This window comes from Echinops telfairi, unplaced genomic scaffold, assembly GCF_000313985.2.
Source record: "Echinops telfairi isolate 266 unplaced genomic scaffold, ASM31398v2 ScPeMD7_12;HRSCAF=54, whole genome shotgun sequence".
Taxonomy (NCBI): domain Eukaryota; kingdom Metazoa; phylum Chordata; class Mammalia; order Afrosoricida; family Tenrecidae; genus Echinops; species Echinops telfairi.
In genome coordinates this window covers 9,369,653-9,384,313 of record NW_022103909.1, presented here as the reverse complement: position 1 = coordinate 9,384,313, position 14,661 = coordinate 9,369,653, and the positions used below count along the sequence as shown (strand labels likewise).

General features: G+C 41.1%; 1 protein-coding gene across 1 annotated transcript in view; it reads right to left on the bottom strand.

The window, feature by feature from the left end:
* Positions 1-14,661, bottom strand: part of NELL2 (neural EGFL like 2) — a 438,054-nt gene that overhangs the window by 360,960 nt on the left and 62,433 nt on the right. Inside the window, exon 3 of the mRNA XM_013006940.2 lies at positions 8,672-8,822. Coding sequence (XP_012862394.1) covers positions 8,672-8,822 — 151 coding nt within the window. The remainder of the gene's footprint in view (positions 1-8,671; positions 8,823-14,661) is intronic.

The window sequence follows — 14,661 nt, the reverse complement described above, 5'->3', positions numbered from 1 at the left end:
CCATCCTCATATATAAATATATTTACATATGTACCCGCTTTGTCTTCAGCAATCTTGTCTGGAAGGTGAGCATCACGGAATGCCAGTTTAATAGAACAAAGTGTTCTTGCATTGAGGTGTACTTCAGTGGAGGCCCAAAGTCCATCCGCTACCCCAATACTAAACCTATAAATATATGCACATAGATCTACTTCCCCATCCTCATATATAAATATATTTACATATGTACATGCCTGTATTTAGTCCTCTATGAACGCCCTTTGCCTCCTAGCTCTTTCCTCTATTTCCTCTGACTTAAGGAAAATGTTCTTTCCCACACTTGGGAACTGCCAGCTTCACGCACACATAGACAAAGGTGTCTATGACATTTGAGGTTCCCCAGTCTTTGGAAGGCGGTATGTTAGCACTTCTTCAACTCTGCTCTTGATGCTTAGGGATCTCAGTTAACTACAAACAGGTATTGAATAGTGAAGTCTTGCTTGACTCAATATCATTCTCAGGAACTAGAAGTCGAGATCTATTAGCACTTCAAAAAGGCAACACTAGAAAAAGGCAGCACTATTGGTCATTTTGAGCAGGAAAACCTCTGGTTGTAGAAAACTGTCCTCACAATGCCAAATGCCCCAGAAGGTCTAATACAATTTCAGAGGTTTTCAGACTTAGATGAATGTCTTTAACACCGCTATAAATTTGCTTTATCTGAAGTGCCTTGTGGCATGATGTCAGCTGAACGCCCTCTGAGCTCCTTTCTCTGACATTCACTACCCTAAGGGTGGTTACACTCCTCAAGGTTTGTACATTTGGTTTTCTTTTTACTTTGTGGACCTATAAATCCTTCTATAAACCACCTTAAATTACATGTGTGAAAAAAGACTAAGCAAATCGGTATTCGGAAACTGAGCAAACGGAAAGCTGGGTGAGAGCAGCATTAGAGGGAGAAAGACAACGTCAGCAAGCATGACACCCAACCAAACTCACGGCCTTGGAGCCGCTCCCCACTCACAGCGACCCTGCCGGGCAGGGAGAACTACTGCCCTGGGGGGTTTCTGGGGCTGTCACTCTTTTCAGGGCTAGAAAGCCTCATCTTGCTCCCATGCCACCACTGATGACTTTGAAAGGTCAGCAGCATAGCTCCTACCCACCATGTCACCAGGGCTCCTACAGCCATCGCAGTAGGGGAGAAAAAAGAAACCAAACTTTGACACAGGTCTATCAGGCTAATAGGAGCTTAGGGAATACCACAGTGTACAGGTAAAAACATCCGGCTCGAAAATCAGAACTAGGGTTGGGCCTGCCCGACACTAGCTAAGTGACGCTATGAAGAAGTAGGCAGAAGCCAATCCAATCGACTGAGGTCTCAAAAACACTGCGAGAGGGCACAGCCAAGAGATGCAGCAGACTGACACTAGAATCATCCTCCAAAAATGAAAATAAATTGGCTGCCATACAATCAGTTTGAACTCAAATAATTCTTAAGGACAAGGTAGAACTGCCCCTGTGTGTTTCAGAGACTGTAAATCTTTAAGGGAATAAAATCGTTCTCCCTCCGAGTGGCCAGTGGTTTCAAAGTGCTGACGGTTACAGTTAGCAGCCTAACACGTAACTCACTACACCACGGCTAGGGCACTTGCATACATCTTGGTAATAAGCAATGGAAATTCTAATCCCAGATGATGTGCAAAAGTGAGGAGATCAAGAAGGTGGCCACTGCAATGAGCTCACCTTTGAACAGCGCAGCATTTACAGCACACAGAATTATGTCCTAAATTTCTTTGAGTCAGAATCGACTCAATGGTAATGAGTTGGTTTTGATAATAATGTTTATTTATTATAATCATACTATCAGAGTTTAAGCACTTCTTCCACCACTTAATCTTAATCTTAACAACCACTTAACCTCTCGAACACTTATTTTTCTCTTATATGATGGGGATAATAGTTTTAATCTTGTACAATTATGGGACTTTTGTTAGTATTTTTAAATACTTTATGTAGATTCTGGTGAGAGACAGAACCAGGAAGAGTATAGACGGACAAACTCTCTACTCTCATAGACGTGAAGGGGTCTGGAAGGCTGGGCTCCCATAGAGGAAGACCTTCCCATTTGTGGGATGGACATGAATCCCAGTCATATTCTCCTGAGTCAAAAGTATTCCTCTCAATTGTCCCCCGACAATAATGCCAAATTTGAAGTGTTGTTTGCAAGCACATGGCTGCTTATTGTACTCCTGAAGGTCAACTGCTTGAAGGCTATCTGCCTAAAGGTTATTTGCCATCAAAAGCAGTCAGACCATCTAACCCTAAGGAGGTTCACTCCCTTCTGATAAGGATCATAGATTGTTCCCCTGGAGAAGAGCTCAAAGACACCTAGGGTCAAGCCAGCTCAGAGCTGATCAAAGTTAGGCTGCCCTCTTGACTCTAGATCCCGCCCATCTTGTTACGTACGTAGCATCCTGTCATATGTATGTCTTTAGTGGCTCCCCTTCCTATTGCGTGTCTACCCCTAACTTGTCCCCCTCATGTTCTGTGTATGTCTCTAACACGCCCCTTCCTGTTTTGTATGTGCTTACTGTGGCTTGCATGCCTAAGGTTAAAACCATGAGAGAATACATTACTCCCTCATTCTGGTTCTTGCATTTCTTGTCTCGTGTCTCTTTAATATAACCCCTCAATCCATAGGACCCATCTGGATGTGGGGCTGGATCCCACCCATCACAGATGACAAACCTAAGGAGCAGATGAGTTCAGTAACTTGCCAAAGGTCATAAAGTCAATGAGTGACAAAGCTGTAACTGGAATGCAGGCAGTCATCTCCAGAGTCTACACATTGAACCCTGGATCATGACCAGGGATGCTGTGAGGGTGGTAGCTGACCTCCTCCTCTCTCTAGTCTTTTTATCAATTCTGACAAAAACCCTCCCTCCCGCGGCTTTCTCTGTGTCTCTGTTGGACTCAGGGGTTCCTTCTGACGACCACAGAGAACTCACAGGCAGAGCCTAGTTATGGAGCACACTAGGGAAGCTACAGCTGATGATTCTGGCTCAGGAGTGCTCAGGGTAGTCTTCAATCAGCACAACCTCTCCCCAGCCAGGCCACAGGGACAGCTCTCTCTGGCCCTCAGCCTCTTAGCCCCACAACCCCACAGCCTCTGCCTTGCTTGAACATGTGTTCCATATTAGCTGTGCCAATAAATTGCCAGTAAACCACATCCCAAAGACACTCGGCTCGAGCTCTGTGGGTGGCAAACAGGGCTCAGAGAAAAGGGCCTGGACACACCCACTTCACCAGCAGGCCTTCTGTCTCTTTAAAATCATCCGATTGGGGGCTCATACAACTCTTATCACAATCCATACATGCATCCTTTGTGCCAAGCATATTTGTACATATGTTGCCATCATCATTTTCAAAACATTTTCTTTCTACTTGAGCCCTTGGTATCAGCTCCTCATTTTTCCCTCTCTCTCCACCTTCCCCCAATTATGAACCCTTGAAAATGTATAAATTATTATTTTTTCATATCTTACACCAACCACTGTCTCCCTTCACCCACTTTTCTGTTGTTCATCCCCCGAGGGGTGAGGGGGTTTTATGTCGATCATTATGATTGGTTCCACCTTTCTCCCTCTACCTGCCACCAACCCTCCTGGTATCACTATTCTCATTATTGGTCCTAAGGGGTTTATCTGTCCTGGATTCCCTGTGTTTCTAGTTCCTATCTGTACCAGTGTACATGCTCTGTGTTTCCAGTTCCTATCTGTACCAGTGTACATGCTCTGGTCTAGCCAGATTTGCAAGGCAGAATTGGGGTCATGATAGTGGGTGGGAGGAAGCATTAAAGGACTCTAGGAAAGTTGTATGTTTCACCGGTGCTAAACTACACCCCGATTAGGCCTTTTGTGTTAAGAAACTCAGCTTGCTCACTCTGTGGGCCTGAAAGCCCACCCCTCTCTTGTGTTCACCTCTGCTGTGTATACTACTGCCATTTCTCCTGCCATTGACTGTGCCCATCTCTCGTCTCCAGTGTCATAACTGTCTCCTGGATTGTGGAGGTTTGCAGGGCAGAGACTCAAGGTTCAAAAGAACCTTTGGTTGACCCACTCCTATAGTGGGAGTTACAAAGACGATAGCGATACCGGCAATGCTAAGTGATTCGCCGCACTGCACAGGATCACCAGTGCACTCAGACACAGTATTGTTTAAGTTACGAGGTCCCTAACACTTCAACACCTTCCTATTTCTTGCGAATAAACACAGAGGGCAGGCTGTCACATCTAATTTTTGTTACATTCAACAAATTTACCACGTAATCCAATTTGAGCAGTTACTTAAAAGGACAGGTCGCTGAACCCTGTAGAGTGAACCGTCTTGTGCAATTGTGTCTACTGATCCAGTGACTCCATCCAGGAAGAGCAGCAATGCTCTTGCCACGATACCAACACCCGGGTCTGTGCTTGCACACATCTGGGGAAACAGGCGATGGCAACCTTGGTACCAGGTGGTGTGCAAAAGTGAGGAATCCAAATAAGTGATCATTGCAACGAAGTCAGCCAAGTCACTACTTAACTACAAAACATGTATGTACAGGATTATGTCCTACATTTAATAACCAATATTTATAACAGTAAAATACGTTTGGTATGCATGCAGACATAATCTAGCATACATTATATATATTGCTAGTATAGCAAATGTCTAAAAATTATGGAAGGTATTAATAGTTATCTGAAGCACTTCCGTTTTTATTGTCTGTTGCAAAGGACACAGTGTTGGATATTACTTGCTTGTTTATTTATAAGTGAAGTATGAGCCATTTAAAGCAAATCTGGTAAATGCAACTTTTTTTCTTGTGAGGTATCCATAGAAGTTTACATTGATTGTTGAAACAACTAAGTTCCCTGACATGATTCTTTGTTGTAGAATATGTAAAATATTTTAATCAAAGATGTTATATATAGTCAAAATCCTAGTATTCTACATCCACAAAAAATTATGAAAAGTTATTGACTTAATAATTTAATATGATACTAATGAAAATTGGCTAATATACATTTCTGTATATATCTTCAGCAAGTGTATGTGTATTTCATAGAAATAATAGGACACTTCAAAAAAAAGTCTAGATAGATACTTTCAAAGAAATTATCTTATGACTCGGGTATGATCGATAATGTTCTCTATCATAAAATGATAATAATGTCTCTAAAGTGAACCAGAGGCATATATAAATCAATCATAGATCTATGAAAGGATTTGAGGTTCACATTTAATTCTAGGCCCAATCTAAGAAAAATTAGTTCTTATGACATGGGCCTGCTTGATGCTCATCCTCATGAAAAGATCATTGAAGATATGGATGCTAAAATAAAGTGTCGTGAAGAAACCAGATGGTGCCCAGCAATAAGAAAGAAAAACATCTGGGGTCTAAAAGCTTGTCTTAAAACAAGCAGCCATCTAAGTGAGGCATCAAGAAAGTCCACATGGAAGAAGCACACCAGCCTGTGTGATCCAAGGATTGTAAATAATAAAATCCAGATCTGAAGGAGGGAATGGTTATCAGAGCTTAAATTGTGAACACAGTTTGCAGATGGCTATGCAGGTCAGTGGAAGCCCAAAACACATTTGCAGGGTCCCCCCATGGATAAAGCCTCCAGTGAATCCCGTCTAACCACAGAGGCGTGTGGGGAAGTTCTTGCTATCAGAAAGAGAGCACTGGCAAGTTGATTATGGCAAATGGAGTTAGGGTAAAATGTTATACTTTGTCATTTGATGTCCTTTTTGACCCATTCTAAAGTTGTTTCCATTTTCAATATTTTCTGCTTCCTCTTTGATTGAGGATTTTCTACATTTTGTCTAATCATTATTGTTGTTTCTATTTGTGTGCTGCCTGGCTGTGTTTTGTATGACTTTCCTTGTATGAAATCCAGGATAAGTAGATCTATAGTGGATTGATAATTGTCTCAGGACATGGCAGGGTTGGTGGAGGTAAATGGGGAGCTAACAATGAGTATGGGAAGAAAATGTTCTGAATTTGATTGTGGTGATGATTGCAAAAATCTTAATATGATGGAATGACATGTGAATTGTATGATATGTGAATAGAATTATTTTTAAAGCCATAAAGTTATGCAAATTTCTAAATTAAATGTTAAATGGGGTGGGGGGGACCTTAAATAAAATCAACTCAGAGAAGCCAAACAGATGCAGCTAGGTAAAGTGCCAGCAGTCTACATTAAGCTTTACAAGAAGCCAATTTACCCTTAGCTGTGTACTAGACTTATAAGAGTAAGTCAGTAAATATTGATAATATAGAAACTTTCATTAAACAAAAATATCAATATATAAAGCTATTATGCCTTGACATATCCTTTATCTAGAGCTTTATATTTCAGAAAACAATGTTTCCTTCTCTCAAACCATTGCCCAAACAATTCTGCACTCTTTGATTTATACCAGATCAATTTTGATATCCTCCAGGAATATCTTTTTAATGTTCCTTTTAGATGTTCTTAGACTCTGGGGACAAAGAAATCTGAAATTGGAAGATGAGGGCTATCAAATGGATGGGGTAAGGATTGCCAATGAAATTCTTCCAGAACAGCCCTTGCCTTGCTAGTCCCGTGAGTCAACAGGCAGGTGGGTCCTTTGCCATCAACAACAAGAACAAAATCTTTGATGCAACTTCTCCAGACTTTTTCTTACCAATGCCATTTCCCATTTTTCTTAAAACTTCTGTATAAGAAGCCCCATGATCATGTTATGTTCTTGGACAAAATCTATCTAGATGTTCCCTTTGGAACACTTTGTCAAAAGTGACCATGACCTTCTGAATAGGCCTCCCCAGCAGAGGCACTCGGAAGCTAGTGTCTTCTTTGGACCCCTTTTCTGAAAGTGCCCCAAGAGACTAAGACACGTGCATTACAGAGAGCCTGTGTCTGGAGCACTCCACTGATGATGTTTGTGTGAAATAAACCTGTAGGTATGTGAACTAGAATGCAATGCTTTTTTAATCAACCTGGCGAACTTTTAAGAGACGGTATTCCTCCCTCTCCCTCTCAATGGAGATCCCAACTTTAGAACTCAGAAGCCAGGTAAATATAAGTAGGATGGCACCCTCCCCCTCCGCACAGTGCAAACCCTGGGAGGAAAGGAACCAAAGGATCTGGAATGTTCTGCGAATCCTGTGAAGGAAAAGATGTAATCCAACAGCCCAGTCTTCAACGGCTGGGAGCAAGCCAGCGAACACGTCATTAAAACCTCGCTCTGTAAGTCAGAACCGTTTGACTCTGCTCTCCCTGTAGATTGCCTTGTGTTTGCCCTCTAGTATTTGGTGGAGAGTGGCCAAGTTCCAGACTCTAGCCCAGTGGTTCTCAACCTTCTTAATGCTACGACCCTTTCATACAGTTCCTCATGTTATGGGAGCCCCCAACCACAACATTATTTCTGTTGCTACTTCATAACTGTAATTTTGCCACTGTTATGAATCTGGCGACCCCTGTGAAAGGGTCGTTCAACACACGCACCCCAAAGGGGTCATGACCCACAGGTTGAGAACCGCTGCCCCAGCCTCTATTAAAAGAAACCAAGGGAAAAGGTTCAGTCTACACATTAAAGGCTCTCCATTTACATGTACTAAAAGCTTTACCTGTGTAAAAACTTCCATCTTCGCAACAACTTTTGAAGGACTATTAGTATGCCCATTTTTAACCTAAAACCCAATCCCACTGCCACTGAGTCAATTCTGCCGCACAGCAACGCTGTCCGACCGAGCAAAGCTGTCCCACGGGAGTTTCCGAGGAGATAATTCTGTATGGAAACAGTGGCTTTCTCCAGAGTGCCCGGTGACCTCACAGTATCCACCTCCTGGTTAGCAGTCCGGGGCTTGAATCACTGTGCCCCCAGGTTCCCTTTCTCCCCATTCTAAGGCACAGAGGGGTTGTGTAACTTTCCCAAGGCCCACATAGAGTAAGTGGTAGGAACATCATTCACAATGTGAACATGGACTTTATCAGAATTGATCATCTGAAGGAATCATGTTAAACTATCTGGTTTTGTTTCTTAGCAAGAATATGCATGCATATGTCAAGTGTCATTAAAAAAAAATTCTTCTCCCTCCTGCCTCCTCATCACCCCACTCCCCAGCAGCTCTTCTCGAGTCATGCTCTCACATATGAAAGAAGCTAGAAGATATGAGATCGCCTTTTTATGCAACACTACATTCAAGGGTACAGCTGTAACCACTGCAATTGAAAAAGCACATTGAAAAAGAAGTTATCTGTCAGTGATTCAAATTATAAGACTATTAAGCTTCAAGGCCAGGCAATTTCCTAAGGAAATAGAATATCGTATATTTGTGGAAATGTAGTCACAAATTAAGAAGTGCATTTGACTCCAGCAAGGAGGAAGGTATCTCATGAAGAGTTTGGTAATTAATCAATTTGCTTTGGAATTGTGACGTCGGCGTGCTCTTCGCAACCTGAAAAGCAGCATCTGCTTCCGCTTGTAAGCAAATCTCAATTGCTTGTTTGTGATTTTTGCATAAGGTCGCAAAATCACTCACTCTGTTTTAAACCAGTCTTGCATATATCAAATCTTGATTTTGTTTACTTAGCCTTAATGTGCTCATTTAACCAGATCGAATGAAAACACAAGAAACTCCAGCAGCTACACTTACCTGTGATCTAAGTGGTGAACGGAGAGAATAACTCCTGAATTTAAATGGGTCTGTTTTAGGGTCACCAACACGGTAAATTCATGTTTATTTCTCAGCTTCTGAAAAAACTGTTCAGCGGTAGCAGTAGATGCCTTAATACTTCTGGGAGTATCTAAAAAAGAAACAAACAGAGACTAAGAATAGACTAGATTTTGGTTTCCAAGAGCATCTTTTACACACAGCATCTCTCTGAAGGCATTTTCAAGTAATAATTAATACTGTTTCAAACTCTACTAAAAAATGATTTCATCAAGGCCTTATGCTGTATACAACACCGGTAGATTAAAATCACATGAATTACTGGGTGTGTCGTATTTCAAGTCTTTTTCAAAAGTGTCACATTCGAAACAGAGATAAAGAATCTTCTCTGAAGAACCGTGCCGACAGGTCCCCTCTCTCCCCATTTCAAGGCACTGAGAGTTTCCGTAACTTCCCCAAGGCCCACATACAGCACATGGAAGAAAAATGATTCAAAATGTGAACATGAAAGAACATTCCATATCTGAATAGGCATTCTTGCATGAAGAAAGCATTTTAACTATTTGGTATTGTTTGTTAGCAAGATATGCCTATGTCAAGAGTCAGCATTGAAGGTCCTTGCCTTCCTCCCTCTACTGCCCTACTTCCCACCAGCTCTTTGGATCCTCCTTCTACGTATGGAAGCTTTCTCCATGCACGTGCCCTATATCCTAGGTATCGGATTGTGTCAACAATGAACAAAAATATGTGCTTTGTACACGGGGCCTAAAAGGCCACATTTGAGCAATTAGGTTTTTCCGACACCTCATGACAGAAAATTAAATTTAAATCTAGATGCCAACTTACACATCGGTGTCTTTAGCCAGAAGGCTTCCTACAAATAGATTTTTTTTAAAGATCATTGAAATTAGTCACTCTCAGCCTTCTGTGCAGTGAAGGAAGCATTCACACCAAATGATCTCATTGTATTTGTTGGAAGAAATACAATACAACTTAATTTTAACTCCCATCTCCTTCTCCTCAGCTTTAGAGGAGGAACTTCCACCTCTAAAGTTCCACAGGAGTTAGTCTCACACATCAAAGCAGACCCGGGCCATAGAGAGAAAATCAATCGTGATGGAAATAAGGGTAGATTTGGAGGACAGGAATAACCTATTGTTCAAGCCATCTGGTAACTGAGCCTAAAGACCTTCTATTCATAGTGTGTGCAAAGGGTTGATCGGCTCCATCATTTGTGGGTGTGTGGTCCAACCACCCTCTTCCTTTCTAAACGTCGAGTCACAATCTACTCCGTGGCAGTGGGTTGAGTGTCTGTGTTTGCTGACGTGGAGTTTCTGTGGAGGAACTCCTTGTATTTTGAGGACAGCCGTCTCTTGCATTGCAGAGCATTCGTGCTCCTACGTCCCTGCTCAGTGAGCGCCAATGGCACCCATGCCCAGGAGCGTGACAACTACAAGTGTTCCCATGCAGTAGCAAACATCCCTGCAGAAGTTTCAGAGCAGAATCTTGGTTGAGTAGCACAACCTTGGTGAAACAGATTATACAATTAATACATTTCTAGGCTCAAAATTATTTGAAAGAAAAATATGGAATCACTTAGTCTGTATCTGTCACTAAGAATACATAGAAAATAAGATAGGATGCCCTGGAGACACTCATAAATTAGATGATGGAATAAACAACTCCAATGGTAAGCAAGAAATGTTGCCATGGAGATAATAAAGCATGTTACGGAATAGGGGGAGAAGTAGCCAGCATCATACGGCAGCTGTGAGTTGACATCAACTCGATCATCGCTGTGAGTTAGGTTTGGTTTGGGTCCCCGTTAGAGGCAGCGTTATCACTTCTTGTGAAACTAACAGAGTTCCCTGTAGAGAGCACTTGGATTTCTAATAATAGTAATATTAATCTAATTGGACTTTAGATTTCAACTTTTCAGGATGTACAGCATTCTTCATAGGCCGCAGCAGAAGGGTCTGATCTGGGAACCCCTCTAGATGCATGGACCCTAAACCTGCCTGCCGCAGATTACAGAGCTGAAATGCTGCCTGACGTTCCCCTGAGACACCTGACAGTGAGAAGAAGCCACTGTCTCAATGGCATGCTACTGGAAATCATTGGACTTTGGTTGAAATCAAATGCTTTCAAGGTTGTCCAATAATTGGCAACCTGAGAGAAACATTTGATATTTTCATATTTCCTTTACTTTTTACTTTTGCGAATCAGTTATAAAAATGTTTGCAAAAAAAGTTTGCCTTGTGTCTGATGTGCTTGGTTTTATTAAATAGTGTTCAGTCACAATTTTTTTAATCTGTATAAGGAACAATCCATTTATTTTGATCTAATAAGCATTGCTACATATGTATAACTTCCTTTTCTCACTGGTATTTTACTGGCTAAATTAATGACACTATTAGACATCCAAGTGTCCTCTGCAGTTTACTTATATTAGTGCTCAAGAAGTTGATAGTGAACCAGGAAGATATATGCCAACTTTAGATATATTAATGGATTTTTAGATTATACCTAATCACTAGCCCTACTTTAAGAACATAAATTTTTATGATTTTATTATTCGTTTTCCTGACTATGATTCTTTACCAAAGTGTGGTATAGAACGCTGACCATGCTGAGTATCAGAAAGAATAGTGCCTGTACTCTTCAAGGCTTGGCTTAAAATAAGCAACCATCTAAGTGAGGTTTCAGATAAGTTCACACAGAAGCATACTACCTTGTGTTATCCAAAGATTGCAAATAATAAAATACAAGACTAGAGGAAGGAATATGATTAAAGCACAAATTCTGAGCACCCAGTCTGCAGAGACTGTCGATGATAATGAAAATCTGACATCGATTTGCAGAGGCACCATGTGGATTCAGTTTCCACTGAACTTCCTTGGAGCATCGACTAGATATATGAATAAGTTTGCCCTCAGGGTGCATCAAAACATAGATTACTGCAGATATTATTTTAAATTATGATAGGTACAGCTAAAAATTTAACTGTTTACCATTTGCTTTTCCTTTTGATAGACTTTTAATCTGTTCAAGTGTGTATTATTTTCTGCTTTCCTCAATGGTGTTCTCTCATTGGTATCTCTCACTGCTCAAAACACGGCGGCAACAATGGATTCAAGCACAGCAACTGTGAGGACAGCGCCTTCCCGGGAGTGGTTCATTAGTGGGGCCCAGGCTTACTCTACATCAGAACAGACTCAGTGGCACCTCACAACAACAACGCCGACCCTTCTCGCTATGAATGCTGTGCTCTTTGACTTACACCATGGCGAAACGGCAGCTTTGGTATCCTCGGGGCTCATAGTTCTTTGAAATGTTCTTCAAGTTTAGGGGGACAAAAGCAAGTCTTAAAGGCAAATCAACAAAGACAAATCTGCAGGACTGATAGTGGAAAGTTTCCCAACAAACTCTCATAAAAAAGATCTTGATAATCCCAAAGAATGAAGAGGTGGATTGTCATAATGAGAAAAAAAATCCTCAGTGGAAATTTCCAGGCCTTTTCTCATGAATGTAATTTAAAATTTTGTTCAAATTTTTCACACTGAGCCCATGTGATCCTCCTGTTTCTTTCTTTCTTTTTTAATCATTTTATTGGGAGCTCATACAGTTCTTATCACAATACATACATACGTACATTGTGTCAAGCACATTTGTACATATGATACCATCAACATTTTCAAAACATTTTCTTTCTGTTTGAGCCCTTGGTATCAGCTCTTTTCCCTGCCTTCTCCACCCTCCCTCACTCATGAACCCTTGATAATTTTTTTTTGTCTTACACTGACCACTGTCTCCCTTTACCCATTTCTGCTATCCATCTTGCTGGGAGGAGTTATATGTAGATCATTGTGATCGGTTCCCCCTTTCTACCCTCACCTTCCCCTTACTCCTGGTATCGCTACTCTCATTACTGGTCCATAGGGGTTTATGTGTCCTGGATTCCCTGTGTTGCGAGCTCTTATCTGTACCAGTGCACATACTCTGGTCTAGCCAGATCTGTATGGTAGAATTGGGGCCACGATAATAGGGAGTGGGAGGGAGGGAGGAGGAAGCATTAAAGAACTAGAGTAGAGGAAAAGTCTATGTTTTATCGATGCTATACTGCAGACTGGTGCATCTCTTCCTTGTGACCCTTCTTTCTGTAAGGGGATGTCCAATTGTCTACAGATGGGCTTTGGGTCTCCACTCCACACTCCCCCTCATTCACAATGATATGATTTTTTGTTTTTTGATGCCTGATGCCTTATACTCTGAACACCTTGTGATCGCAAGGGCTGGTGCTTCTTCCATGTGGGCTTTGTTGCTTCTCAGCTGGTTGGCCACTTGTTTATCTTCAAGCCTTTAAGACCCCAGACACTATATCTTTTGATAGCTGGGGACCATCAGCTTTCTTCACCACATTTTGCTTATGCACCCATTTGTCTTCAGTGATTATGTCTGGAAGGTGATCATCACAGAATGCTGGGTTATGAGAACAAAGTATTCTTCCATTGAGGGAATACTTGAATAGAGGCTCAATGTCTGTCTGCTACCTTAAGACTTAACATATAAATATATCCACATATATCTATTTCCCTATTGCTATATATAAATAAATTTACACATGTTCACTACTGTATTTAGACCTCTATAAATGTCTTTACTTCCTAGTTCTTTCCTCTATTTCCTTTTACTTTCCTCTTGTCCAACTATCATGTTTGGCCTGCATTCTGGTTTCAGTAATTCCTCTTGGCTTCATTGCCCTTGATCAAGCTCCACCAGGCATTCTATGTCCTCTTCCCCATTGATTTTAGATCACTTGTTGTTCCCTTGTTCATGGGTCTGTTGACAACCCTTTCAAATTTAGCAACATCACCCCTTTTTGAATCTCAAAACAGTCACCTAATATTACCCTTTGAGCTGTCCTCTCTACTTAGAACTTAATTGGACTTACAGATTCCCTTGGCTGCTACTATTTTAACCCATCAGTTATTTGAAGGTGCCCTAATGAGATGACGACAAACCTAACAGTGAGAGACTTTTTCTGCAGCCATCCACAGCTCACGGAGGTCTGCTGTAAACGTATTTTGCTTGGAATAAATCCACGGGTGTATACACTGGGACTCTTTTAGCAATGTCGATGACAAATTACTCTAATAAAACAAGGAAGTCAGACTAGAGGTTCAAAGTTTCAAGATAAAAAACACTCTTGTTGCCAAAATTAAACTTTCTAATTTCCATTGGACATTTTTGATTTACAGTATAGACAATAATCTGCAATTTCTGCCATGACTGACCAAATAGTATCTCCACAAACACCATTATGGATAAAATAGGGTATAGAGTGAATTCTATACAAAACTTCCAAGCTCTAAAATATTGCCCTTTCTGAAGAAGGGATACAAAATATAATCTAGGACAATGATTTAATCTAGGGCCATAATAGAGATTGAAAGGTGAGCATTTACAAGCTCCATTATGCCATTTTAATTTCATATGTTAAACATAAATTTAAATGACATTATAAATGCTTACAATGCTGCTCTACATTTTGAACAGAGAGATCTTGAGCAGTATCCTCTGAGGAAGACGACAGATGGTAATGCACATGAGAGAGATAGCCAAAGTATTGCACTGAGTATACAAGCAATGAGCACACCCACAAGGAGATGCAAAGGGGTGGTGTGCAGGGCTTGAGCTCTGAGAATCAGAGAAAGGGGAATTAGAAATGTGTGGTAGCTGCCGAAGAAAGATCCATTTTAGAGAATAGATAATCCTTCATCATTTCTGAAGTCAGATTTGAGGGTAGAGGTTAAGAGATTGGATACATCTGAGTTTTACTTTTTTAATGTATTTTACTGTGCTGTTTTCAGATAAAATGGAAGCATGTGAAGATTGACCTTAAGGTGAAAGGAAGGGCCTAAAAAACGGATGTGAATTAGTAAAAGTAATGCTGTAAGTGATCTTTTTTTTTT